Source organism: Rhodnius prolixus, unplaced genomic scaffold, assembly GCF_049639745.1.
Source record: "Rhodnius prolixus isolate KJV_2025 unplaced genomic scaffold, Rpr scaffold_2, whole genome shotgun sequence".
In the NCBI taxonomy this organism is placed as follows: Eukaryota; Metazoa; Arthropoda; class Insecta; order Hemiptera; family Reduviidae; genus Rhodnius; species Rhodnius prolixus.
Genome location: NW_027411592.1, coordinates 35,156,523 through 35,183,529, shown reverse-complemented (window position 1 = coordinate 35,183,529; position 27,007 = coordinate 35,156,523). Strand labels below are relative to the sequence as shown.

Here is a 27,007-nt window from a genome sequence, read left to right as displayed (position 1 = left end):
AGTAAACCGCTTGCCTTCTAAAAGCTGTTGAGAAGTGAGTTTGTCATATTCTAGTTGAGATTACTTTGTTGTTTAATGTTCATTATAATCTAATGTGCATTAACATTCATCCGAGAATGAGAAAATTCAAGAGTATTACTCGTAGAAGTGGATTCGTACACAGGATCCCTGAATTGTGGGGTTAGTATAAAATAGAACTCTTCGATTAAAATATTCTACTTTTAATAATATATATTATTGTTAAAAAAATTAATTATATAATAACTGATAGAGTAAGGAACTACACTTCACACCTTATAAACACCCCTTATTACCTACTAATAATATATTTATATATAATCAACATAAATCTTTCCATTCATTCAAACTTTATTATTATGGAAGCAAGTTGCTCACCTTATTACATAAATGATGCTTAAAAAAAATCTTTTATCACTATTTACACGCTACATTATTATTTACAAATATGTTATAAATAATCATTCTTAATTATAAAATCAAAATACCAGATAAAAAAATATATTATAAAAAAATAAATGTAAAATACGTAGGCAATAAATTTACAAATAAAACGCTTTGAAAATACTATTCTCATTCTTTATCTCAGGATGCATGTAGTTTATTGCACCTCTAACCGGTATTATAGAAATATTTATCTAAATAAGATTTAACAATTCATTGATATACTGAAACAAATATTGAAGAATTTATTTAAAAGCTTAGTCTCACCGGTACTCTAAGCAATTTTTCACTTCTAAAACTCGTCAGAATGGAATAAAAAGTCGTTACTCCAATCTCAACAACTAAGTTTCAGTCACATTGTTAACATACATAGACAGAATATCAATGTACCTACGGCTATGTGTGTAATGATGTATGATGTATACTGAATATGCATCTAAGTTGTCAGCAGATACAGAGCATTTGTATTTATAAAGATAGACATGCACTTAAGGACAGAAAATCGTGAGATTGGTTGTGAAACAACTGTACTACAAATGCATCGACATTGTTTTTGTCTTTTTCATGTATGTTCAGTAATATAATATAATTCTATTCATTCTAAAAATTTGGAAATTTGTAGTTATCCTCAATCACCTTTATTGCAAAAATGTAAAAGCTCAGATATGTGTCATTTCGAAACAGACGAAATTAGTAAAAAGTCTGTAATTAGTACAGACAATACATTAGTAAAAGAGAAACTAACACACTTACTCCTTATTTTGAGATATCCTTATATTTTTAAAAATTTATAAGTAATTTCGTTAGTTATATATATGATAAAAATATTTCTTACTATAGAATTTGAAAAAAAAAAAAATTGTTCAATTATGAAAATGTTCCATCCCTGTGTCATATTCTGAACTACTGAAACAATGAGATCAACAAAATCACATCTAATTTTTATGAGACATTATAGCATAGCAATTTTTCTAACTGCTTTAAGAATTCATCAATTTATTTTTGTTTAAAAAAAAAACTACATACATCCATCAACTATGAAAATAAACTTAATTATCAAATATTTTGTGTGATGTTTCAAATGATAGTTTAATCCATTTGTAAATGATACAATAATTTTAACTTAAACGTTCTATCATATGGAAATTAACATAATATTGTGCTTTAAGTACTTTTGATATAAAAGTAAAACAAAACTGATTCAATATTAAAAATTATACATAAATTGTCCATCATAAACAAAATTTTCCACAATAACAATATTTAAATATAACATACATACATACAATAGGCAAAAAAAGTATTTGCACACCCTGTTATTTTAAGGTTTCATATAAAAAAAATTCGCTTTTTTACCCAAATTACGTTTATTTAACTTCTTAAATCAAACACTATAAGATGATAAATATAAATATGCAAAAGAGTCAAATAAATTAAGTATAAACAACATAATGTTATTTTATACTGCAAAAAAAGTATTTGCACAGCTGTAATTTGGGATCTCTTGACATGTAAATAAAACAAATGCCCTAACAAAAGAGGATTAACGTCACCTTTGGTACTGTCTATACTCCCTTTACTAGATTCATTAGTTTTTATTGTGTTTTCAACTAGTGCATTGAGATGGCTCCAAAATCTAGAAAAATTCCTGTGAGTGTGAGACAGGAAGTGCTTATATTACATCGTGCTGGAAACAGTAATAGAGAAATCGGAAATAAAGTAAATTTATCGTTTTCAACAGTGAGGTATATCATTGAAAGAGGAACAACAGAAAATAAGCAGCGAACAGGTCGACCAAGAGCCTTAAATGAACGGGAGAGGAGGAAGGTCGTCAAAGACGCGCTGAGGAAACCAACTCACAGCGCTCAAAAACTTGCGCATGACCTGGTGTCTTGTTCAGGAAAGACGGTTACACCTCAAACAATAAGAAACTTCGTTCACAATAAAGGTATACGAGGCAGGCGACCCTTAAAAAAGCCATATATTAGTGAGGTTAATAGGAAAAAAATCTTGAGTTCGCCAAAGAATTTGTTAAAAAACCTATAGAATCTCGGGAAAAAATTATTTTTTTCTGATGGGAGCAAGATTGAGGTTTTTAAACCACAAAATATAATAACAATCTGGAGAAGAAATAATACTGGTTTGAATACAAAAAATATATTAAAAACTGTTAAGCATGGAGGAGGAAATATCTTGGTTTGGGGCAGTATGGCTTATTCTGGGGTGGGTAATTTAGAAGTTATTGAGGGCATAATGACAGCTCGGTCTTAGGTGGAGGTGTTGCGAGGCAACTCGAAGGCAAGTGCTGTAAAATTAGGTTTGGAGAACGATTTTCATTTCCAGCAGGATAACCATCCAGAACATACGGCCAACATTACAAAAGAATGGCTTCTTTATAATGCCCCAAGAAGATTACTGACCCCACCTCAATCACCAGACCTGAACCCAATTGAAAATCTGTGGCATATTCTGGACAGGAAAGTCCGCCAGACCTCTATTACAAGTAAGGAGCACTTAAGACAGGTGTTAGTTGATTCCTGGAACAATTTATCAGATGAGGTGACAAGAAACTTAGTTGAATCAATGGTAAGGCGTTACAAGCCGTAATTGAAGCTAAAGGGATGCACACTAAATATTAAGGACAAAGTTATGATTGGTTATGGGTCAACCAAATTAGTTTTTGCAATGTTTAACTAGGTGTGCAAATACTTTTTTTGCAGTATAAAATAACATTATGTTCTTTATACTTAATTTATTTGACTCTTTTGCATATTTATATTTATCATCTTATAGTGCTTGATTTAAGAAGTTAAATAAACGTAATTTGGGTCAAAAACCGAATTTTTTTTTATATGAAAACTTAAAATAACAGGGTGTGCAAATACTTTTTTTGCCTATTGTATGTCACACTAGATTAAGGTTAACTAAAAATATTTTAAAAAAATTATTGCCACTATTTTCACTTAGTGTCAGAAATATTCTGCTTTTATAATTTTATAATTAGATAGTAATTGTAAACTTAAAATGTATTAAAAGAAATACTCTTTTTCAACGAATTGTTTTTCAAAGAGTGTAATTAAAATATTTTAAATCTCATGGCACCAAGTATAATATTTTAGATAGATGACTTCTTATTAATAATCCTCTTTTTATGAGGGAATTCAATTAAAACGTTTTTGAAGCCTTCAACAAAATAAAAGTTTTTTCCAAATTGAACTAATTTGTATATGCTCCACTTAACCCTTGCAGAATATGTTCATCAGAATCTACTTAACTAAATAGAAATTAAACATTAGCATAAATAAAAATATTAATGCAATAGGTATAATATGAATAAGAGTACAGTGAACAGTAGGTAGAATATTTTCCACTAAATCTTATAACACATTATGGCGCTCCCTCAAAAGTAGTCAACTAAAAAGGTCTCCATTCCCCGTCTTTTTTTTTTGTTGTTGTTTTAATTCAAGGCGCGTTAACATCTGAGGCCACTAGCGCCCGGAATCTTTTTTAATGCGCTACACGCAAGACGGGCAAAGCTCTTAGAAACAGAGAAAAAAACTAAGGGCACTCAACTAGAATCTAGTGTTTTCGGCGTGGAATTCCAGTGCCTAACCAATGAACTAATCCTTCCCATCCATCCCAGATTTTACTTTTTTCTTTTTAGTGAAAAAATGTACTTCATGGTCGTTTACTTAAAAAAGTAATTCTTTAGATAATAAAATAAATACAAATTTTACAAAATTAAAACAAACTTTCAAATTATATTTACTTTTTATTTCAACTTTTTCCTCTGCCTGGCAGAGTGGATGGTAAAAGCCGATGATGTCAAAAAGCAAAAACAAAAAAAAGAAAAAAGAAACTATTCCAAATATTCAAATTTGCAAATAATCAATGGCCATATTATAAAAATTCCATTTCCATGGGATGTGTCATAAGATGCTTGGAAGATTCCGAATTACATTAATAATAGCAATAAAAAAAAAAAGTCTAGTAATATTTTTGTAAGAATTTGCGAAACTTAAAAACAAAAATTTTAAAATTAATTAATAATCAGAAACATAGTTTCACTAAAAATTGCACGGAAGAACTTTATAATATCTAGCTTCCAATAAAACAGCAATCTTTCATCAAATTATTTCACTGATCTAACATTACTATACCTTAAAAATGGGAGGACAGATTATGAAAATATTGCTGAGTATCATATCTCTGAAAACAGTCATTACACTGAGGCTAAGCAAAGCGTATCTTCCCACACCACCGCCAAGAGGTTGTATTTATTTTATATAAAGCTAAAACTATTGCTTTCAAAATAACATTACTGAGAATAATAAAAACCTTGCCTGTAGATCACAAAATCAAGGCACTGCGTGCTATTTCTTATTAAGTCAGCGCCTATAGCTATATTCTACAGAAAATCTGCTTGAATGATTTGAGTGAAAGAAAAAGATATATTTTTGAAAGGTTTGAAAAAATTAGCCAAGAACTGTGGAAAAGCAGCATATATATCTCAAGCGGATGTAGACAATTATCTAGTAATCACACCATCGCGATTGAACATTTTAGGTAAAGAGAATGAAATATGGCTGAAATTGAATAAATTACAAAATCCACGTTCCAAAATGCAACAATCAGAAGGTTCCAAGACAAGTACTAGATACAGTCTAAATGAAAAAAGGGCTCGACCACTTTCAAGGGCTTCTTAAGTTGTGAACTTGGAAGAAATAAAAAATAACGCTGGTAAATCATAAAGATAGGTTCTTAAGAAAATCTATATCGCCATTTGTAAGAAAACTAATCGATATCACGCAAAGGTTTACAATTCTGTTGTCCCTAAGTGCCAATTTAGTCGTTACTTGCAATGAACACACTATTCCTAGAAAGATATCAAGAACCGCTATGAAGCTCAGGGATATCTTATGATATTTTAAGCAGGGCAGGTGGTTGCTTCGAGAGAGAACCCTTAAGGGTTTATTTTTGGGTACTAACTGAAATGGAGGATAAAAGCTTCTTATGGAGGTTCAGCGCCGTACAGGCATCCCACTAATAATGGAAATCAGGAATTTCGAAACGAAATAAAAGTACAAATAATCGGTATAAAATAAATTAAACTTGTTTAAAAAAAAGGTAATAATATCGTTAAAATGGTTATTATTAACTTCTGTAGGAAGATTTCACGATTCTATTAGATTGTTGGTTTGATTGGAGAGAAAAGTTCCTCGTTATTGAAATAAAAATTATGGCTAAGAAACCTTTCAAATGTCTAAAAATTTTATAAACTTAATCACACATTCAAGCAAATATAAAATTGTAAAAACAATAATTGAAATAAATAAAATAAAGATGAAAGACATATGCTTCGCTAGCTGGTTCACATTTATATATCATTATTCTGAACTTCTCCGTAGATTTGTAATAAAATGTTATACTAATTTTATTCTTTAACAGTAATGTTGTCAATTTCTTTTCTGGTTCAAACCTCAAAAGATGGGACGTAATGAACGAATATGGCAAATAATAAATACAAACTCGGACAACGGAGAAAATAATACTTTCAAATTGGATGAAAAAAAATATATGAATATTTTTTTAAAGATAATGAGCATAATAAAAAGTACAAGAAAAAAACAACAAAAACTTGTACCAGAGCTTAATGTATGATTAAACAAATCTAGGAAGTGTTCATCATACTCACTAAATAAATTAAGACGCCCCTAAAAAAATATAAGTTCCTACCATAAATATTGCCAGTAAGAGTATTACTTAGCTTCCTGAGGTCTAGAACAGCCTGGAAAAGCGATACCGGCAGTCACATCGCATTTATATAGTTCATCTAACCTAGGTTGAGGAGTATTTAGGTCACTGATATTGGCTTGTTGGGACTGATTTTGTTGTGCGGGCAATGTTTGGCCATACTTTTCATGAATGCTTCTGTGTCGTTTCAAGGCAAATCTGTCAGAAAATCCAACATCACATATGTCACAACGGTGAGGTTTTTCACCTGTGTGCACTTTAGCATGATTTTTCAAATGTGTGGCCTGATTAAATGCTGAACCACAAACATTGCACCGATAAGGCTTTTCACCTGTATGAATTCTTCTATGATTCCAAAGAGTTGAATGTCTAGCAAATGTTTTACTGCAAATTTCGCATTCGTAAGGACGTTCCCCAGAATGAATGCGTTCATGATTTTTTAGATGGGGGGCCTGGGAGAACTGCATGCCACATACATCACACTTGAATGGTCGTTCTCCACTGTGAACTCTGTTATGATTTTTGAGATATGCAGCTCGAGCAAATGCAAGTCCACAGTACTCACATTTAAATGGCTTATCACCAGAATGTAATCGTTTGTGACTCCACAATGAAGAGTACCTAGAAAATGTGCCGTCACATATATTGCAATGGAATGGTTTTTCAACAGTTTGTACTCCTCCTACAAAGAGGATTCCTGATCCGTTACATTTATGGCATTTCGTAACTGTAGCCATCCGTCGTTTAACAGGATGCACACCTTTAGGAGGTTCTTCAGTCTCCGTACCCACTTCTTGAGTACCTTCAAAACCAGAGTCTCTTTCTGATCCATCCTCGCAATTTTCACACTTCAAAAATTTTGACTTCTTTTTTCCAGAATGTTCACAATCAATATCCACGCCACAGGATGAGCAACACTGTTTCTTATTACCTGTGTTTTGATTACTGTGAGCACTTTGCTTATGGGATTTAAGATCAGAAGCTTGATTAAATGTTGAACCGCACAGATCACAAACGTAAACTCTTTCCGTCGTAGAGTTTGTGTGTATTCTCTTGTGGTGGTTTAATAGTGACAAGTGCGCAAAAACTAAACCACAAACATCACATTTGAAAGTGGCGGTAGATGCAGCAGCAGCAAGAGACATCTGATTAACCAGGGCATAATTGTAAGAGAAAGGCTGGGATACATCAAACCTGTAACCTCCTTTCTCAGCATCATTTGTGTTTCCTACACCAGCATTTGTTGTTTGCTGATGTACTTTCTGTAGCATATTTACATTGTAACAGAATGGAAATTCAGCGACAGTTGTGGGTACTTTATCCTCTTTTTTCTGTAAAGAATATAATTCTGTGACGTGATGCTGCTGCTGTTGCTGTTGGGGTTGTTGCTGTTGCTGCTGTTGTTGCTGCTGTTGTTGTTGTTGCTGCTGCTGCTGCTGACTTTGAGGTTGTTGCGGTTGCATATTTGACTCAAACATTACCTCTTTCCCATCCTCCGGACAACTTTTTGCAGAAAAGATTGTCTGAGTGAACCTAAAACATAGAATGCTCATTAATTAAATAAAGAACTGAAAATTTCTAATTCGCAAAAACAATGCAAGTGCCAACCTATTAATGTTTTCTGCAGGGATATTAAACTGTTTACCAGCAATCATTAGAGCTCTTCGCGCACACACAATATTAAAGTTGCTAGTTTAGGATACTTTCGACATTAGCAGAACTATGGTCATCAGTAATCCATTAACCAACTTGTTTCTACAACAGTACAACTGGTTTAAAAATTCAGGCAATTTTTAAATTACTAGCCACCTTATTAAGTAGAACTGCAACAAACATGAAAATTATCAATCTTTACAATTAGAAATTTACTTATTAAAATTATGTGGTTCTCAGACGAGACAGTGAGAATTCGTTTTTTAGTATAAAATATTCTTATTTGTACAAATAAAATGAAAGTAGGTTTAATGGAAAACGATCTTAAGCCCACAAAGAACAGTAATAGATTGCTTTTCATGAAGTATTTTAAATATAACATACCTTTATAAGAAAGTCCACATCAGAAATTCTAATTGTTACTTTTTTTTCAACTGGATTCACAAATAAAATATATATATTGTTCGACAGTACTAGCAGTGACGCTTTCTCTCTCTTTCTAGTTCACCAAACTCTCTCTTTTTGTTAAACGGAGTAATGGCTGACAGCCTTTTTTCTTCCAAATTCTAATAAAGAAAAATCTTCCAGCTATAGTAAATGCAATTGTTAGACAAACTAATTCGCACATTAAACTTTTAAAAAAATGTTAATTTTTAATTACATATACAAAAAAAACATTGAAAAATTGAACTGTTTATAAAATAATATCTAAGATAAATGTTTCTGTATCGAAAATCGGTTATTCATGCTACATTCAACTTGTCTACAACTAAAACATCGAAAAATAACGATTATCTAGAATTTTTCTTAGAAAAATTTTCTTATGTTTAAAAAACTCTAAAACTCTAACAATCTAGCCAGACTTCCATTTATTACTTCCCAGTATAACTTTGAGAACTGTTTCTGCTAAAATTCCCTGACGCTTATGCTATTGTGCTCACCTGTTCAAACTTCAAAAGGTATTGAGAATTATAAAACAAGACTCCCACAATGTCTTCAGTGGGGGGCTGAAGACAAAACCCCAGGTAATATCACCACATTAAATAGAATAAAAACTAATTAAATCAAAATTTGTGCTTCAGACTTATTAAAAAATTAGAAGTTATTTAAGCCCCAAACAACTTTTACGGAATTTCTGCACTGAAACACATAATTTAGAAGCCACTGTTTAAAATGGGCAAAGCAGATGCAACCTGTAAACGTAAAGTTAAATAATAAAAGAAAAACCGAGAGGGGGGCCAAGTTCCACATTCTGACGATACATTATTTTGGCTTCTCTTAGTTAATCGTACTCATCAGTTTTTAGTAAGAACAATTTTTAGTTTGACAATATCAATTATAGTGCAAAGAACTATTAAGTTCTTCGAGTAATTAATAGGTTGTATCCTTAAATAAACAATTCCCACCTAATCTTGAAACTCTAAAATAGAATCCATTTCCCTCCAAAACCGTATGCTTTTGTTTCTCTGATTTCTCATTACAAACTGATTAACCAATTATTAAGTAGTTAAAGCAGAAAAAAAGAAGTGTTATTACTTTTTTGCAAGTAACAATGACTGATTTTCTGTTACATTAAAACACCTTGATATCCCATAATAGATAAAAAGGGCTCTTTCTCTTACATTTAGCCATCTTAGTCATTTGTATGTAGGTACCTCCGGCTTACTGGTCTACCGCGCTAATTATTGAAGTAATCTATTCCCACCAAACCTTTTTATTATTATCATGTATGTATTATTTTTGATATGTCTACTTTATATTCAAATGAACTTTAGAGGAGAAATACACAAGCTTCCCAATATCGTAAAATGAAGTTTCCATGAAAAAATAAATTTGAATACATGTTCACAGTTAAATAAGACACAACAACGACTAAAATTTCAGATTTCATTTCAGCTAGCAGCATGCCTAATGTATCCCAGGCCGGTTTCGGACTTTTGGATTTTATTAATTAATTTTCTGTAGAGAATTCGACTTCAACTACATTTCCGACTGACACTACATTTTCAACAGGAATAAGATCATAACAAAAAGGATGATCATAAGATGTTTTTTGGTATAAGAAAAAATTTCAGTAACTCCAAATTATTACTTCGGAAAATTTACCTAAATAAAAAAATATTATCAAGAATAATTTGACTGAAATTAATATTAACAATGGCTAGAATAGCATTTCAACTACTACCGGTATTTCATTCTATCCACTGAAGTTGATGAATAAATGTTCTTCCGAGGACATTCTCTTGTAGGAAACGAAAATAAAACAGATGTCAAGAAACATTTTTAATAACTCAGACTAATAAAAATAATTGTACCCTAAACTTAAGCTTAACGTTTTAGTATATAAAACAGCAAGGTAGAGTAATGTTTCTCCAAGTATCTGACCTTATTATTCGCAATAATTAAAGTGGATGGCTTCAATTTGTTACAGCATGGATGTTTCAAGCCATAATTATCGGTATTCTTTTGCTTTGAAATCTGCTTGTAGCCCTGGAGCGCCTCAGACTCCCTAATCTAATTAAATAGGCAGAACTAGAGACGGCTTTCGATCATCTATGGGTTACGTTAGCGTAGTCATTTTAACGTGCGTATGATAAACCCTCATAAGATCTAAGATAATCTCTAAATAGCTGTTCAGGAAATTATTCCTTAGCGTAACCTACTTAGTAAAATAAGTTTGAATATCCTTTGGACTAAAAAGCACTTTGTCCAGTCATACAAAATTATTATGAAAATAATTGCAGAATGTTATCTGTCTAGGCAAAAGCCATCTGCCTAAAGTAATAATTTCCTGAGATATATACAAACCTGCATGTTAGATAGTGGTTTTCAAATCGTAATTACATATTATTGAATATTTGTTCTTTTTCCTTTTTGACATTTATTTATTAACATCATTAGGTTTTTTTTCTTTTTTTTAAAATAAAATAGTTCATTATAATAAGCAGTAAACAGCGTCTACCCACTCCACTCTCACACAACACTTCAAATGTTCAAATTAATAAGGAATCTCTAGTTTAGCACATTTCCACATAAACGCGCTGTGGCTTCAGGCGGTATTATCTATTGTTTTCGGCAGATTATTTATATAATATACATATATATAAACACATCCAGATCGGGATCACTTGAAACTGAACTAAATAATACAGTTAAGTAACATGTAATTTTAATAGCTTTATTTTTATTTGCTTCTGAAATAACTTCTATAAAAAGTTAAACAGATATTCTTCTTAATCCTTTTAAATAAGGGCAAAGAATTTTCAAATTACTTTTAAATAATCATGTTTTGTCTACAACGTATTTTATGGAGAAAGCATTGTACATACCAAATGTTATATCGAAGAAATTATGAAACGGTTTCTTTTTTTGGTTATCAACCGACAGGTGAACTTCGGTAAAAATTTGGGTTATTAAAAATAAATTCTTTAAAAAAAAAAAAAAAAAATGAAACTGAGAACCCTAAGCCGTAAATTTAATCCTGCGACGCCAACAGAAAATAATTGTGTAAACCATTACTGCCATTCAGACTGTAATCTTGTTTCAGACTTAATCAGGATGAAGATATTGCATTTGACCGAATCACCAATGCCATTATGTGAGACAGTGTTGGAGAAAGTCATGGCCGATGCTGAGCCTAATCTAAGCTTCTGTTGCCCTTGGTAGATTTGCCCTAACAGTCCTTTTCATTTCCTTAAGATAACTTTCTTGCTATTAGCGGTAATAATCCACTTAGCAACTGATGCGGACTAGAAAAGGGAAGCTCTCGTGCCATCCGCCTGTTTGTTCGTATATATGTTGCAAAGTAGCGGAACCCACAGCCAAAATACCTTCCTATCAGTCTCAGTGATATCAGCTAGCTCTGGCAGTATCCGTGAACTCGGCATATGGACAGGTAGTACAGTTACTTAGTGCCTGTAAAAACTGACACCAAGTTTAATGGCAACTATCTTAGCATCAAAATTTTAGACATACTAACCTGAACTTTTGGCATACTCATCTGTAGACGTATGCAGGGCCGGATTTAGATGAAAAGAGGCCCTAGGCTGTTCCACTTATGAGGCCCTTTCACCTCCCATTTTGAAGTTTGAAAATTACATGAGAGATAATAAAATACATCACTACTGTGATACTTATCAATATGTTAAATATTAATATATATTATGTTTTTAGAATAGTGTAATTTTAATTTTGCTAACAGTTTGAATGTAGGCCCCTCTTGATCTTGAGGCCGTAGGCTGAAGCCCAGTTAGCCTATAGGAAAATCCGGCCCTGGACGTATGCAATCATCGTGATTTCTTGTTTCAGCAATAGCAGGGAGTGCCGTTGTTTTCAGTTCTTATGCGGGTACTTTTGGAGATATTTTGTTTCACTTGCCCTGTGAAAAAGCTTACTAAGAAGCCCTATTGTTTAGTTCATGATCTTTTGAGGTAAGATGATGATTAAAAGGTCGATTTTTAAAGTCATAGTTTTTTATGATGATTGAAAATAATAATAATTCGTACAGCCATCAGAAACTAATTTGCAAAAATTTCTTTTGAAGGAAGTTTCATAATAACTCGAACTTTTTTTTTTTATTTTTTTTTTTTTCTTTTTGTCCAATGCCAAGTCATGATTGGCGTTCAGCCATTCGACTTCGAGCAGAACTTGTCCCTTCTGTCACTTTCTTTTTAATAACTAAATTTTCAATTTGTTTGTTTTGTAGGTCATAACGAACGAAGTCCAAAAAAATAGTTTTTCATTAAAAAGTGTTAATGTTAAGGAACCACTAAAGCTGAAACAATAGTACTGATTAATTATTACTTGCATTCTGTGTCTGAAATCCAACTTCTACTTCAATATACAGAATCTGAGGAAGGTAAGTACTGTTTGAGATGTAGTTTAAAAAGAATAAGAACGTAATAGCTCTAGAGGATGGTATTTCCGTGTAAATAAAATGAACTTGATTATTTTTTGGCAAGATATAAGTGACAACAGTTACTCAGAACTATTTAAAAATGAACTCTTTCTAAGCACTTAATTCCAATTTTAATTATTTCGTTCCCGTTTTTTGTCTCCTGTACAAATCAAGTGCTTCACTACCTTCTTTGTTTCACTGGATGAGCGATGAAACAATAGTCATCCGGCTGCGTAACACGTACTCTTTAACTCAGCAACAAAATATTCAATAAAATTAAATTGTTAAACCAACAGACTTCTTTTTTACCATCTGAACAAAGAAATTATTGTTAAATTAACCATTCTCTTTTATTAAAATATTGAATTCCTAAACTATTGGACTCTTTCACCATAAAATGATAAACGTCTTCTATTGCAATCATGTTTCAGATGCTCGGTTTAGTAGCGAATTACATATGTAGTTTAATTTAAGAAACTGTCCCTTTCTTTAAAGATACTATTCATGTAAGCACTTTGTTAACAGACATGGGTTATCTTAGTTTAATATCAAATCTTTAAGTGGACAAAGGAAAACTTACACCTGACTTTTTTAAGGCAGTCTTTTCTAATATCATTATCACCACAAACCACCTATCTAAAGAATCCACTCGCTCTTCTGCCATATGATAAAAAACTTATCAAATTAGGAAGAATAACTTGTGCAAAAATAAAACTTATGTTTACCGTTTGAGGCGCGTCCACATTTGAGGTTATTGACGCCCGGAGCTTTTTTCATTGCATTGCCGATTTCCGGACAGTGTTCTCTCGTTACAGTCAACACTGTCAATCACCGAACAGGTAATTGTAAGCAGCTCCTAGGAAGAGAAAGTCTAAGAGCCAGTAGCTGTATTCGTACCCCGTGATCTCCGCGATAGAGTCGGGTATTCCCTGACCACTCAGTTAATAACTTTTCTTCACAGAACTTCTATTCCAAAGGGGAGTGTGCCGTAATTACCCATCAAATTTTATTCAATTTGTTACTGGTTATACTAATAGGTAATTTTCATTTGTAGTTAATCGTACTTTTAATTAACAAGCGCATCAATCAGTCTGGTTAAAGTATGCTTACGTTTTCGGTACATAAGTCAAATCCATCATATGATCAATTAATTTATACCAAATTATTCTGATCTAAGGTGAACATTACCGTGGAAACAACTTACTAAAATCAAAATTATGTTGGAACTTCAAACGAAATGTCAATGTACACTCATCATTAGGGTAACACAATTTCTTCATCAAAAACGTTTTGTTTGGCGTATCAACAGCCAAGGTAATTGGCATCAATTCATGAACTAAATTATAAGCGATCCACAATAAATTCAACTGAAGCAGTTTCGATACTTTTACCAGATTGGTTGCCAATTGATGTGCTGTTCTGTAATACTAACCACACCTACATTATTGCGATCACATTAAAACTCGTTGAACTTTTATCCGGTAGTTGTATTCACAATCTGCACTACTAACCACTGATGATTTGTAGAAAAGGATATTGTAAATATTAGGGATGAAAATGAGGTTATAAATACAAATTTGTTAATGATATGAATAATTACAATTGTCAATAAAAATTGTTCATGCAACACCTCAACAAAGAAAGCCACTTTTAATGGACACAGATGTTAAAACCAAACAGATAATATGGAAAAACTGGACGGTAGCTTAATGTTCGATATTTTATTGTGGCCTCCCAGTGATTGATTTCAAAAAATTCCTGTACCAAATCTTATTTTATTTAATTATTTCTGCAACACCCTTAAAAAGTTCATTTAACTGGGTTTCGGGTTAACAAGTTTAGTTTTGAAAAAGCTACTTTAATAATTTTTCGATCTAAAAAATTATTTTCAGGTATGAATGGGCGAAAATGTGCTGACTTATTTTCGTCCTGGAATATCCATTAAAAATTTAAGGGAGACAGATTGCGCACTACCCTTGATACGGCCCTTGTCTAAATAAATTGTTTTATTTGAATTTTTTTGTTTTTGCATGAAGAAATAATTCATTTATATAACTTAATAACATCATTAGAACTTTAGGACCACGTGGATTTGACTCAAACAGATTTTCCATTTAACCTAATCTAAGCATATGGTAATTAGAAACTTTAACTAAAGTTTTATGAACGGTAGAAAGAAAATTGAACCATTTTAGAATTGAACTAATTTCTATTTTTAACACCTCAACATTTATTATTATTTTTTGTTTAAAATTATTAATAATAATAATACTAATAAGTGTTTATTTAATTCCAACTATATACATAAATTACATTACAGAAAGCGAAAAATGTTTAAAACTATTATTTATCTGCTTATATTTAATTTAAAGTGTGCATTAATCGAAATTCGAGATATGTAAAGATAAAAAGAATTTAAACGTATTAATAGCTTTTTACAAAAAAAGAAGCACCTCAAATTCAAGAAATGTGTCTCTAGAATTAAGTAGGTACTGCTGAGGCTTAAAGTTACAATATGATTCGTAAAGATATAATTTACTTTATTTATTGTGTATATTATCAATAATTTATTTATTTATTATATTAACCATTTTTATTTATTTTAACTGAAGAAAATTAAATTTTACTCTTTATAACAAACTTATTACGATCTTTTAAAAATGAATCAAGTAGATTCTTGATTGTAGTCTGTTGCCAAAAGAACATTATCTTAATTATTATTTAAAATAAATAATTTATTTATGATTTAAACAAAACAAAATGTTGAGAAAGAAATAAGATAATGAGAATAAATTAAAAAAAAATAAATTAGTGAAGAGAAGATAGGTTTTCGTACGGGAAGATCGTGTACTGACCTCATAATAAGATTACATTACAGAGCCTAGTACACAGTACAGTTAAGTAAACTATGGAAAGCTCGGCAATATATAGGAATTTAAAGATATCTCATTGGAACTATTCAGGGTTTGTATAAGTTCTTATGTTCATAAAGTGGAATAGTAAAGATGGATGGAAACGCTATGATTACAAAATACCTACAGAGATAGGGGTGTAACTGTTGGGGATAGCTTTATTTGTTCTGTACACCAATTGTAGATGCAAAACATTAAGTTAAATGTTGCGGAAGTTCAATCATAACAGTTATTGGGCTAGCAGTTTTCTCTAAAATTACGATAAAGGACGCTGAATTTAAGAACTTTGGACATTTCCTGCCATCTTCAAGAACAAATGAGGGAGAAAAAAATATTATCTGTATTTAACGAGACCCTCTGGTGTAAATTAACAATGAATACGAAGAAATAGATTTACTATTCAATGATGGAAACTGTTGCTTCAGAAACCTAGACTTCATACAGAAGAGCTGAAAATTGCTTACTTTAGGAATGGATTTCTGAAGGAGAAGATGTGTGGATATAGGATCCAACGAATCGCTAACTTCGGAATCAGGAAGAGAGTTGGAAAACACCAGACTATTTTCTGCACCATCCAGAGTAAAATAGTAAGGTCATCAATGCGAATGGATGAGAATGGTTGACCCAACAGAATCCCGGCTTCATTCCGCCAGAAAAAAGAAGTCGAAGCATATCAACGAAGCGTTAGTTGAAAGATTTAGAATAAGAAGTGCTAGCAAGAGGACTGTGGAAGAAGGAGTGGGATGTTTAGGAGCGTGAATGGAGAACTGGGGATAATGGCCTCTTAGGTGTAAAGTACACCTATTCAAATACATAGTTGTTAGAGGAATGGAAACGTTTAAAAAAGAAAAATCTAACAAGCGCATCTATAGTACTGATCTTAGAGCAGTAACGGTAGTATTTGGAAGGTTGGTGCAGAAGGTAATATTATAAAAGAAGGTTCGGATATAGATAACTCAGAATTTTTCACTTCCGTTGATGTATCCCCATTTTGAACGGAAAGAAATATTTCGATACGAAACAGATAAATTCTACGTTTAACATCACCATAATTAACAAACACACCAATGTAGTGATTTAGATGGATAAAAACAATTTTATCCCATTAACAAAATAAAAAGCTGAAATTATTGCTGTTTTTTATCCAACTAATTCGTAAAGATCAGTCTACCAAAAAATCAATTATAATTTGAATTATTTGTTTATATTAGCTGCTTATTATAATCTTATTTTAATAATTTATTTGATGTAATGAAAGTCTTCCAGCAAAACAAAATTAAAAAGAAAAGATATTGAAAGAAATAATGAATTAAATAAAAAACAGTGTGCGCCTTTTGATTCTCAAATGAGATAGAATTCGTAAAGTGAAGAAATCAATAATGGAATCATCCAAACACCAATTATAAATTTATGAAGTCTCCAGAATAAACTTCATCAAATATTAAATCATAAACGAAAGGAAAAAAAAAAGATATGTTATTAGCCCTAGATAATAAAATAGAAAATAGCAATATAAAACAAAAATAGAATGAGAGCGAAACGGCTCACTGCTATTTATGCTAACCAACTAAAATATACAGTGGATAACGATGCAACCACGCCCATTTGTAAAGTGAGTTGCTGAGTTGTAGACGACAGGTTATAGAAGCCATTAATAACCTACATTCATTGATGTGTACTGAACTCACTTACAACTCACTAACTCACAAAGGATCTGAAACTGAAGTAACTCACAAAGTGTATTGAGTGACTCAGCTTTAGCTTTGCAGAGCAGTATAGAGCATGCGCATTGTGTGAGTGCTTAGGTTTACTGATGGCTGAATAGTAACATCATTCGTGATTATGCAGTGTTTACTCGTGAGTTTCGCTGTACGAAGTTGCTTCAGCAACTGATAAAGAGACCTTGAATAATTCGAACACTTTGTGAGTTTTATTTTTCTTTGTACTTTACCAATAATAACATTTCATTAAATGTAAAATCTAAACTTATAGTCAATAATAACCTAATTCGTTGGTTAGTGAAATGTGAGGCATTGCTACAGGTCACAAATGCAATGTGATTTTGACGTTTTGTAAATAAACTTTTGACTTTAATTTTTGAAGTTAGGTTGTGAATGATAATAATTTTATTTTTTTTATCGTTAGTAGTGATTTAAATATATTTTTTTCAGATTTTGTGCACGGTTTTAGCATCATATTTCATCACATTTCATCCATTCAACAATTTGACTTTGGTAAATTTGCATGCAATTATTGTTTTTGATTTTTATACTAGGTAATAACAAAATGTAAATATTTAAGAAAAAGAAGTTTTTAATTTTAAATTAAGTTTACACATTTCCTAAAGGTTAATGGACGAGTCTGCTCCCATTTTCGTGTTCCCTTTAGCTAGATATTGCTTTAGTTGTGTTTGTTTTTATTATCTCTTGATATTTCAAGTTAAGTAAAAACCTAATTAAATCAAGGGAAACTATTTTTTCATATAACTTACACCAAAAAGATGTGGCAGTCTGGCTAACGTCTTTCTTTCAGCGAAACTCATTTATTATTTTTTTTAAATTAAAATTAAACTAATTTTCTGTTCGGCATAAATTTAATATTAATATTTGTATAAAATGAGTTAGCTCTGAAGCACAGAGTCAGTTACGGGAGTTTTTAGGTTGTTATTTTAACCTTTTGTATTGAAGTCAGGTACATTAATGGCTGCGTTTCAAACCTATGTGTATGTTATTCCATTAATGTAAATCGACTAGTTTTTTTTTTATTTTTTAATCTGAATTTCTTTTTTTACTATTAATTTTTTTTTCTTAAAATTTGTACTATTTTTAAAATTCATTAACTGCACGTCACACATTTTAGCATATAATCTACGTAACTTTTAGAATTATTTCTTATAAAATTAATGCTGGTTGGTATTTTAAGGTTCTAAACGTTTTTCTTTCTTAGATAAGAAAAAATATTGCGATCATGCCAAATTTCCTAAATTTAGTTTTCACTGGAAATATAAAAAATTGGTTATTACGAATTAGTACCTCGGGTTTGCTGTGTAACTGTGCTGTATGTGAGAGCATCGTAACTCTAAAACGGAAAACGGAGCAACTTACAGACAAAGTCAACTCAAGCCGAAAGTGTCGTGAGTTCACTGATGGATTTTTTCAGTTTTCAGAATATTGTGTAATGATTGATGGAAAAAACGCTTCATTGATGTCTGTTTTAGTACATATTAAGTGGCACCTAATTTTATCGGATTTATAATTAGTTTATTAAGAAATATATTTATATGAAGAAATTATTGTCATCTCAAAAAATAATTTATTTTACGCTAAGAAGGAACGTGGTAGAGTTTCCGGTACTGTTTTATGTGTTAGCAAATTTTTTCGGAAAAATTAAAAAAATTGTTGCTGAAAAAAATATTTTGAGTGTAATAATATATTACACTCAATCAGGCTTGAGTTAGCTGTTTACTGTTATGCACCCTTCATTCTTTGACTGATCTAATTTCATGAAAACTCTTTTCATGATAACCTTTTACTCTTTCCTAAAGCCGCTTTTAACAAAAGGTCTATTCTCTCAATTTTTAAGATACTATATATCTGCGCGTTTTCTATTCACACCAAACTATTCCTGTTTACCTTAAAATTTGTATTGATTTTTTTGTTTTTTTGCAACAAAATAATGCAACTAAGAAAAAAATTAAGAAACTGAAACTTGAGAGAGTACATAGTTGGGGCACCATTTTGCCTTAATTTTTTTCATCCGAAATTTTTCAAATTTCCTCAAAAAGGGCTGCAACGATTTTTTTTCAAATTCTAAAATTTACAGCCTAAATGCCTACTAAAGGAAAAATGCGTAGATTCTTTGGGGTTTTTCTTAGAACTACAACATTAGTATCCCAAAAATGCATCGTCTGAACAATGCATCTTTTTATCTGCTAAAATAGATACTAAGCAAGACTTGATATATTTTAATACGGTTGGTTCTTGCTGTTTTCTAAAGTATTATTACGGTTCATTTCACCTAATAATATAGCAGTTTAAGATTTATTATTCAATAGGTACTTGGGTTTTTTATGCATTTAGAAGAGTTGGAATTATCTATCATTTTATTATATATCATTATAATCATATCTGGGCCTTTTTGTTCCTAGAACGGTGAAATGTCAGTTTTAGGCTTGATAGTCCAAATCATATGATGCGGTTTACAGTCATCTCTCGCTACTTCGCGGTTCATTTATAGCGGCCTCAGTACATTGCGGATTGTTCAAAAATTCAAAATTGAGGAATTATGGCGTGAAAGTTGCCCAGAAGGCCACACAATTCAAAATCCACGTCTCTGATTGGCTGCTAGCATCCCGCCATTATCATTTATACTACATTATACTAGCATCATAGTAATATCATTTATACATTATTTTATGTATGTTATTTATACTATTAATATTTTATTTACATCTTTGAAACTATTCTTTAATGTTCTAATGATAACATATGCACTTATATGGTTTCATACACTTATTGATATTATGCATACACTAACAATGTAGGTATGTTGAAACATCTCAAAAAAGTGAAACATTCTTATAGTAAAGTGGTCCTTTAATTTGATGGGTTTTATTCACGAAGCTACAGTCGGGTTCCCTTGTAAAAGCTTAATGAATATCAAGTGATAAATGAAAGTTTCATCATCCAGCATTTTTCGTTATTAAGATATTTTGTTCGCACACAACCACATAAACCATTTTAGAAAACAATTTTCAGACTGTTTTCTACCTCCAGGGACATCAAAACGGTTAGTTTAGTTGAAAACTCGATATCTGAAATTTGAGACGATTTCAATACTTTCCTCACCACAAGTATAAGAAAGAAATGAGAAGTGGTCTACTTTGGCTTTATTTGAGGTTTAAATATGACTGCACTTTGTTATCGGACATTTATATATCTCACATGATGATCTTCGTCTATTTTTTTAATTCCACTTAGTACCCATCTGAACCACAGTTATCGGCCAGAATACCACAGTTGGAATTTTCACTTTCCATATCTTGGATATTTAAATGTAATACACGGATCAAACCATTTAGAATCAAATATCTTGGTGACATTCCCAGTTTAAGGCAAACTTTCTTTTGTAACTTTAGTGCAAAGAGCAGCTTTTTCTCATTTTCAAGATGAACATTCTCGATTTCCGGCTTCTTAAGTTTCATAATTCGAAGAGGATACTCGTACATTTCTTTCTCTTTCTGTTTTCATAGCTCTAAATTGTATATTTTCTTCAAAGTCCTTTTATCAAAACACTTTTGATTGGTTCAAAGTTTCAGCTTATTCTCTTATTGAAGAGGGGCTTCAATTTATAATAATAATTATTATAGTTTGACTTAATCACTAAGTCAAAAAAGTTAGCTCTTACAGGAATTATTGGTGTTAGACTAATTCTAATAAAATGTTTTTGTAGTTACTGCTGCCATCTTTCGGCGTAGGCGTGAACTACCTTCAATAGAAATGTGTCTAACATTATCAAGTATTAAAAATATTGTCAACTCAATTTCTTAATAAACTGACTTAAACCACTAGTATTCTAGGTCACTAATTGATGTTCTGTTGATTATTTTTAGTTGTTGAATTCAAAACAAAAAGAACATCAACATAACTCCTATAAAACCATATTGGTGATATAACTGTATCCTCGTTAGATTCATTTTTGGTTCCATTAAAATTTTAAGAGGATAATTTTGAAGTAGTGATAATTTCTATATTTAGTTTTTACCGATTAATATCAGTTTAGAGAGGAAACGGATGAGCTATGCGGTTAGCATAATGGATTCCCACGCTGAGGTCCGGGGAATCCAGCTGCTGGACTTCAGATTTTCGCTTTCTGGTAGCATCTTACAGCTCACAGCTATCAGGAGGCCGGCAGTGCCTTGAAAAAAAAACTGCGGGCGCCAATAACCTCAGAAGTTGACGCGCCTTAATTCATTAAAAAAAAAAAAAAAAAAAATCAGTTTAAAGAAGACTCTCGCATTAAAAAAAATAGGTGTTTTTTAAATTATCGGGGTAATAAGTTTTTTTCTAAAAACTCACTAACTAGAGAGCTTAAACTTACGCTGGTTTTGGCCAAAATTCGCCACCAGGAAATGTTATTCGCAATTTTCTCAAAAATCTGTGACGTTAGATATGTATCTGCGACTTAAAAATTTGAGAGTTCGAAAAATTTTGCAAATAGTGTACTATAACTATAAGAGCAAGCGATAGGTCAATTTTATGTATTTTTTCATCCCCTTTCTATTAAAAATATAGCCAAGGCAGTAAAGCTAGTATTTTTCTTAATATCGGTAAATAAGTCGGTTTCCGAGTGATTTTTCTAAAATAAATCAAATGTTAAGAGCTTTAGATGTTCTCAAGCATACACAAAATGGTTAAAAATTAATTTTACATGAGTTACAAACAAGGAGGTTTAATAATTATTTGGTAATTTTGGGAGAGTTGAGTTTAATTACCAAAGAAATTGGAAACCTCCTGCCACATATTTAAGTGATCAATTTCTTTCATGTAAAGGATCGATCTTATTTCTTAATTTATCAAATAATGCACTTTACTCAACTTGTGAAGCATGTACTGTGCCTTCAAAGGTACCTTCTCTGGCTTGCAAGCAGGTTAGCCTGGAGGTTATCAACTGCTCTCTGTATCGGAGGAGGGAGGCGTATGCGGGGAGGAATCTAAAATCAAGTCACATATTGTGAAACTAGAGGTGACGGGCAACAAATTATTCCTCTACCATTTTTTGCTCAGATTAACCGTTTAAATATGAAATGCATTTGAGCCGTCTTAAAATGAACACCCTACATATATATTAGTCATATTTAATATTAAATATATGCTTAAAGTATAAGCATTCACTATTTAATTTAGATTGAATACTATTCCAAGTATCAACTTTCAATGCACAGATTTTTAAGGATGTTCTTTATGCAACTTATTCTACTTGAAAAGAAATAATTTTTATATTTGCTATATTGTGCATAAATGTACATACAGTGAAACAATAAATATATATATTGACAATATATGTGACGCAAACTATTTAATGAAAGGTAATGGCGGTTTTATAAAAAATTTAGGATCTGCTATCGAGAGTTGGGTTGTTACATTTTTTTCTACATCATTTTCTGGTCTTTTTCGCTTATGTTGTTCACAAAATACTCTGAGCATCAAGAAGTACACAATTTCTACAGCACTGAGGAAACTGAATCCGAAGAAAAGACCTAGGAGCCCACCAGTGTTAGCTGAAAAAAGTGTGTCAAATTATTAGTCTTGAAATTTACTTACTTTCAAAACGCCTACATTTACATTTATTTATTTTTGTATCATTGAAGACACGTTGACATCCTTAGGTTCCGGATCTTTTTCAATACACTGACGGCCCCCGGAAATATGTTTTCTCGTTGCAAACACTGTTCATCTCCCGGATAGTGAGCTGTAAGTAGTGTTGTTCAAGAGCTGAGCTATAAGGTTCGAGCCTTGAGGTTCGCTCGTCCTCTCAGGGCTCAGTGGGTGGCTCGAGTCAGAGCTCGAGCTGAAGCTTCATAGAGACCTAGATGAGCCTCCAAGGCTCGGCTCAAAAGGCTCGAGCTTTTTTTTTTTGTTTTTTTTATATGAAGCATTTTATTGGTTCTAATTAATAAATTAATTTCTTAAAATAAAATGAACTTATAGCAGCTAATGAATTTTTCAATATATTTTTGTATAAATTAATACAATAATTTCTAATTGATTACTCTTCATTCCTTAAGAATTTAAAAAGGTTTGCACTTTATGAGCCTTCAACTCCAGGTTTATGAGCCTCCAACTTGAGCTTCACGGCTCGAGCTTCGAGGGCTATAAGGCTTCAAGCCCTAAAGGCTCGAGTCGAAGCTCAACTCGGTTGAGCCTTCAGCTCGAACCTCAACTGAACAACTCTGTAAGAAACTGCTAGGAAGAAATAATCTAAGGACCAGCAGCTGGATTCGAACCCAATATCTCCACATGAGAATACCCTGAGCTAATCTCCTTCCTAATATTTATTCTGTGCTTTATTATTGATCTTTTTTTTACGGTATAAAGGAAGAAATATATTAATGATCGCATGGCTTTCCATCATGTAACTATAGCTAATAAAGTAAAAGTACAGAAAAGTAAAGCAAAGTAATTGCCTATTTTTTCAGGCAGGCTTTACGTCCAACTACCAATTAGGTATCGTGGACGGATGCTTCTAACAAACTGTTTACTGTAAACTTCTTTTATTAACCATTAAATAAAATCCAAGGCCTAAGACCGGGAATCGAACCCAGTACCACAATACATACTAGCTTTACAGGTCTCGCCTCTAACCTCTCGGCTACCGTAACGCCTGTATAGCTAATAAATAATATAAATAAAAAATATCCTGGAGTTAGTTTCGACAAGTTGGACAAAGTCATTTACTTGATTGTTTAAACATAATTTTTAATTAAAAATTAAAAAGTCGAGGTTTTGAGACTGAAAGTGTGTCTTTTTTAGTCAATTAAATGTAATTACGTTAGTTTCTCATTGTTTGGTTATTTATTAATTGTAGAGATATGGGTATTGTGAAAATATACTCTCCCATAACAGGGTTACTCTCAAGGGGGGGAAGCTGATATGCACATAAATAAATAAAGTGCATACGTCATTCTTTCAAACAACTTACATAGAAATTCAGTAAATCCAAAAAGAACACCTCTAATAGTGCTGGTAAACTGTCTCTCAATGTAATAGAAGTGAATAATTGCCATGTTTTGTCTAAAACAAAAATTAAAAGCAATTATTAAAAAACAAAATTGAAAATAAAGCATTTATAAATTAAAAAAAATTAAGTCCATGTAATTCTAAAGTGTTCTTACTTCTTAAGTCAATCTGTACAATCTAAAAATTATTCAGGTACTGTATTATTCTTACTTGAAGTATGTTGTATTGAACCTCCCCAACATAACTGGATCTATTTTCAATGAATCTGTTATTCGACTTGTTGTCAACATGTAGCTATAGGAAATTTCATGGCAGGCAGGTAAACAATTACACGTTTTTAATCTTTTCGTTGCGGCGTTAGCAGTTAATTCTTTCGCACTTTGTTCCAATATTTCTGTAATTTAGATATAGCATAGGAACAGTACAATTAGTATAAATTCGAAGTAGATTAATAAAAATGTTTTACTGAATCACAAACATGTAAGATTCTAATTCTAGTGAGAACATTAAAAGAAAGACTCGCAAGAAAAAATAAAAGATCTTTTAAACGTTCACGCCGAATCCGTTTCTACCTTGAAAGATTTATTCTAGACAATATCACCAACCATGTAACTGGGCGAAAGTAAACAAATAAGTTTAGAGACTGGACATGGTGGAGTCGATGACTAAGTACTTCGCCACCCATTAATTTTCTGGGCAACAGTCAATAGATTTCTTTTGGTCACAGGAGCCACAAATCTGTTTAACCTGTCAAACGAACCAGAAGTGCTGAGACACTGTAATGACTTTAATCAAGAAATTAGGAGATGAAAATATGCTCCTAGGAACGTGCTGGTTTACGCTGAAGTAGGCCTGGGACTTTGATTGAACTAATGTTACTCAACCTGTTGTAGATCTTTATCAGCAGATCTTTATTCGACAACGAAATTCCGGCCTTTCATACATGGAACCAACCAACTATTTAACGTAGCTCATTACAAAAAGCGATACCTGGACGATGTCGAGTCTGGGAGAAATTCTAACATGGAGAGGATAACTGAGGATTCCAGACATGTGATGTAGTACTAAGCGCAAAAAGAATCACAGAACTTTTGAAAACTTCAAAAACTGCTGCTGAAATTTATTGCGTTCCATCACATTGCGAGAACCAACGCACTACTCTTTTGAGAGTCATCTACTTGCATAGATGCACTTTCAGATATATGAACAGAAATTTCAGCATCTTCTCGGTCTTGAGTTATCTAGGAATTCGTGTATTAAAAAGACTCATATCCCAGCGCAACTTCTAGCCAATTATGGTTGCCGATATTGATCGTGGTCCTATGCCTAACAGAAATCAAAAATGCAACATTCTTTCTGCTCCGGAAGATTTAAACAGCTGCTGCACTTTGAGTAATCGGGTTTTTACCCCAACTTCTGTATGCGTTTCTATCTAACTACGATAGTTAGATGTACCAGATGGCCTAATGCGTCTGTTAAAAGCATCATTGCTAACACTGTCGCTTTTGTTTCAGTAACTACCACACTATTAAATGTTTAGTCGTTAAAGGTTGTCCAACAACAGATTATTATCCTTTGAATGGATAGCACCGTACATATTCAAGTTAGCTTTGACAGCTCAATTTAACGACTACGCTTGGTTTTTCTCAATTACCAGTGGTATTTCTTGGACTGAGAACAACCTTCGTAGATAATAGCGGCACCTGTTAAACAGAAATGATCTATTACCAACCCTTATGTCTTCCTGACAAGCAATTACAAGAGACAGAACAGCTAGTAACTAACTAAGATTAAAGATAGCGGGAGGAGACCTATGCCCCACTAACTACGTGAGCACATCAACTCGCTTCACATTGCTCATGCGCAGCAAAAACGTTTGTACAAAACGATCGGAAGGAATTTTCCTCTGAAATCATATACTATCCTTTGTCACAGGGTTACTCAAGCCAATACTCAGTCTTAGACAGAAATGAAAGAAACTTTTATTTGCCTACTGACTGGACGGAAAATAGATTTAGTAGGCCGAGTCAATGCAGCGTAACTCTTCAATACCACTGCACACACATACACGCGCGCGCGCGCGCACCATCTACTACCAGCGGAGAAAGTAACATCTGCGCAAGGAGAGTGGTGTACATGAACAAACACAACTGGTGCGCTTCGGCACAGCCGACATCACAGAGATGTAGTATCGCAGCTGTATAGTTATTATAAATGTGAAGATTGTTTTACACGTGTAAGATCTTAATTTTAGTACTTTGGCAAGCTCATGCGAAGTAAGAACTTTATAAGAAAGGGCATGAGTTCAAACTTATTTTGTTTGCATTTTCTACTATATTAGTTATCTATTTTTTGACATTCGGACGTCAGTTAATTCTTTTACGCTCAGATTTAGTTCATTAAATGAACTAATTAATTCATATAATTAAATTAAAAGTATGATTTAATTGCATATTATATTATTATTGACAATTAAACCTTGATTTTGATGCGTTAAATTTGTTTTTTATTAACGAGAATTGGCTTTATAAAAAAATTAAAATGAAATAAAAAGGACTTAAAATCTATAGATTTTGTTAAATGTATTCCTT

At 32.1% G+C, this 27,007-nt stretch overlaps 3 protein-coding genes across 9 annotated transcripts in view; 1 reads left to right on the top strand and 2 right to left on the bottom strand.

The window, feature by feature from the left end:
- Positions 1-200: 200 nt before the first annotated feature.
- Positions 201-8,764, bottom strand: LOC141450552 (uncharacterized). Of its 3 annotated transcripts, none has more exons than XM_074121183.1 (3): positions 8,254-8,764; positions 7,825-8,039; positions 201-7,749 (listed from the first exon to the last, which is right to left on the bottom strand). In XM_074121183.1, exons 2-3 carry the CDS (start codon positions 7,869-7,871, stop codon positions 6,222-6,224), a joined length of 1,575 nt encoding a protein of 524 aa, XP_073977284.1. In that variant the 5' UTR covers positions 7,872-8,039; positions 8,254-8,764; the 3' UTR covers positions 201-6,221. The 3 variants fall into 3 exon arrangements, with proteins under 3 accessions (XP_073977284.1, XP_073977283.1, XP_073977285.1); XM_074121182.1 differs by having other exon boundaries at positions 7,825-7,971; positions 8,254-8,763; XM_074121184.1 differs by lacking the exon at positions 7,825-8,039 and having other exon boundaries at positions 8,254-8,763.
- Positions 8,765-13,965: 5,201 nt separating this feature from the next.
- Positions 13,966-27,007, top strand: part of LOC141450548 (uncharacterized) — a 60,520-nt gene continuing 47,478 nt past the window's right edge. The window contains exons 1-2 of one of the 3 annotated variants that reach the window (XM_074121161.1): positions 13,966-14,080; positions 17,850-17,912. In XM_074121161.1, the coding sequence (XP_073977262.1) occupies positions 13,984-14,080; positions 17,850-17,912 (160 nt within the window). In that variant the 5' untranslated portion in view covers positions 13,966-13,983. Of the gene's footprint in view, positions 14,081-17,322; positions 17,602-17,849; positions 17,913-27,007 lie in introns of those variants that run through there. The other 2 variants (XM_074121162.1, XM_074121163.1) reach the window with 2 other exon arrangements.
- The window catches only part of LOC141450551 (pickpocket protein 28-like), a 30,427-nt gene continuing 26,082 nt past the window's right edge, over positions 22,663-27,007 (bottom strand). For all 3 annotated transcript variants that reach the window (XM_074121180.1, XM_074121179.1, XM_074121181.1), the window contains 3 exons: positions 24,627-24,810; positions 24,379-24,470; positions 22,663-22,957 (listed from right to left, as the gene is read on the bottom strand). In XM_074121180.1, coding sequence (XP_073977281.1) covers positions 22,752-22,957; positions 24,379-24,470; positions 24,627-24,810 — 482 coding nt within the window. In that variant the 3' untranslated portion in view covers positions 22,663-22,751. The remainder of the gene's footprint in view (positions 22,958-24,378; positions 24,471-24,626; positions 24,811-27,007) is intronic.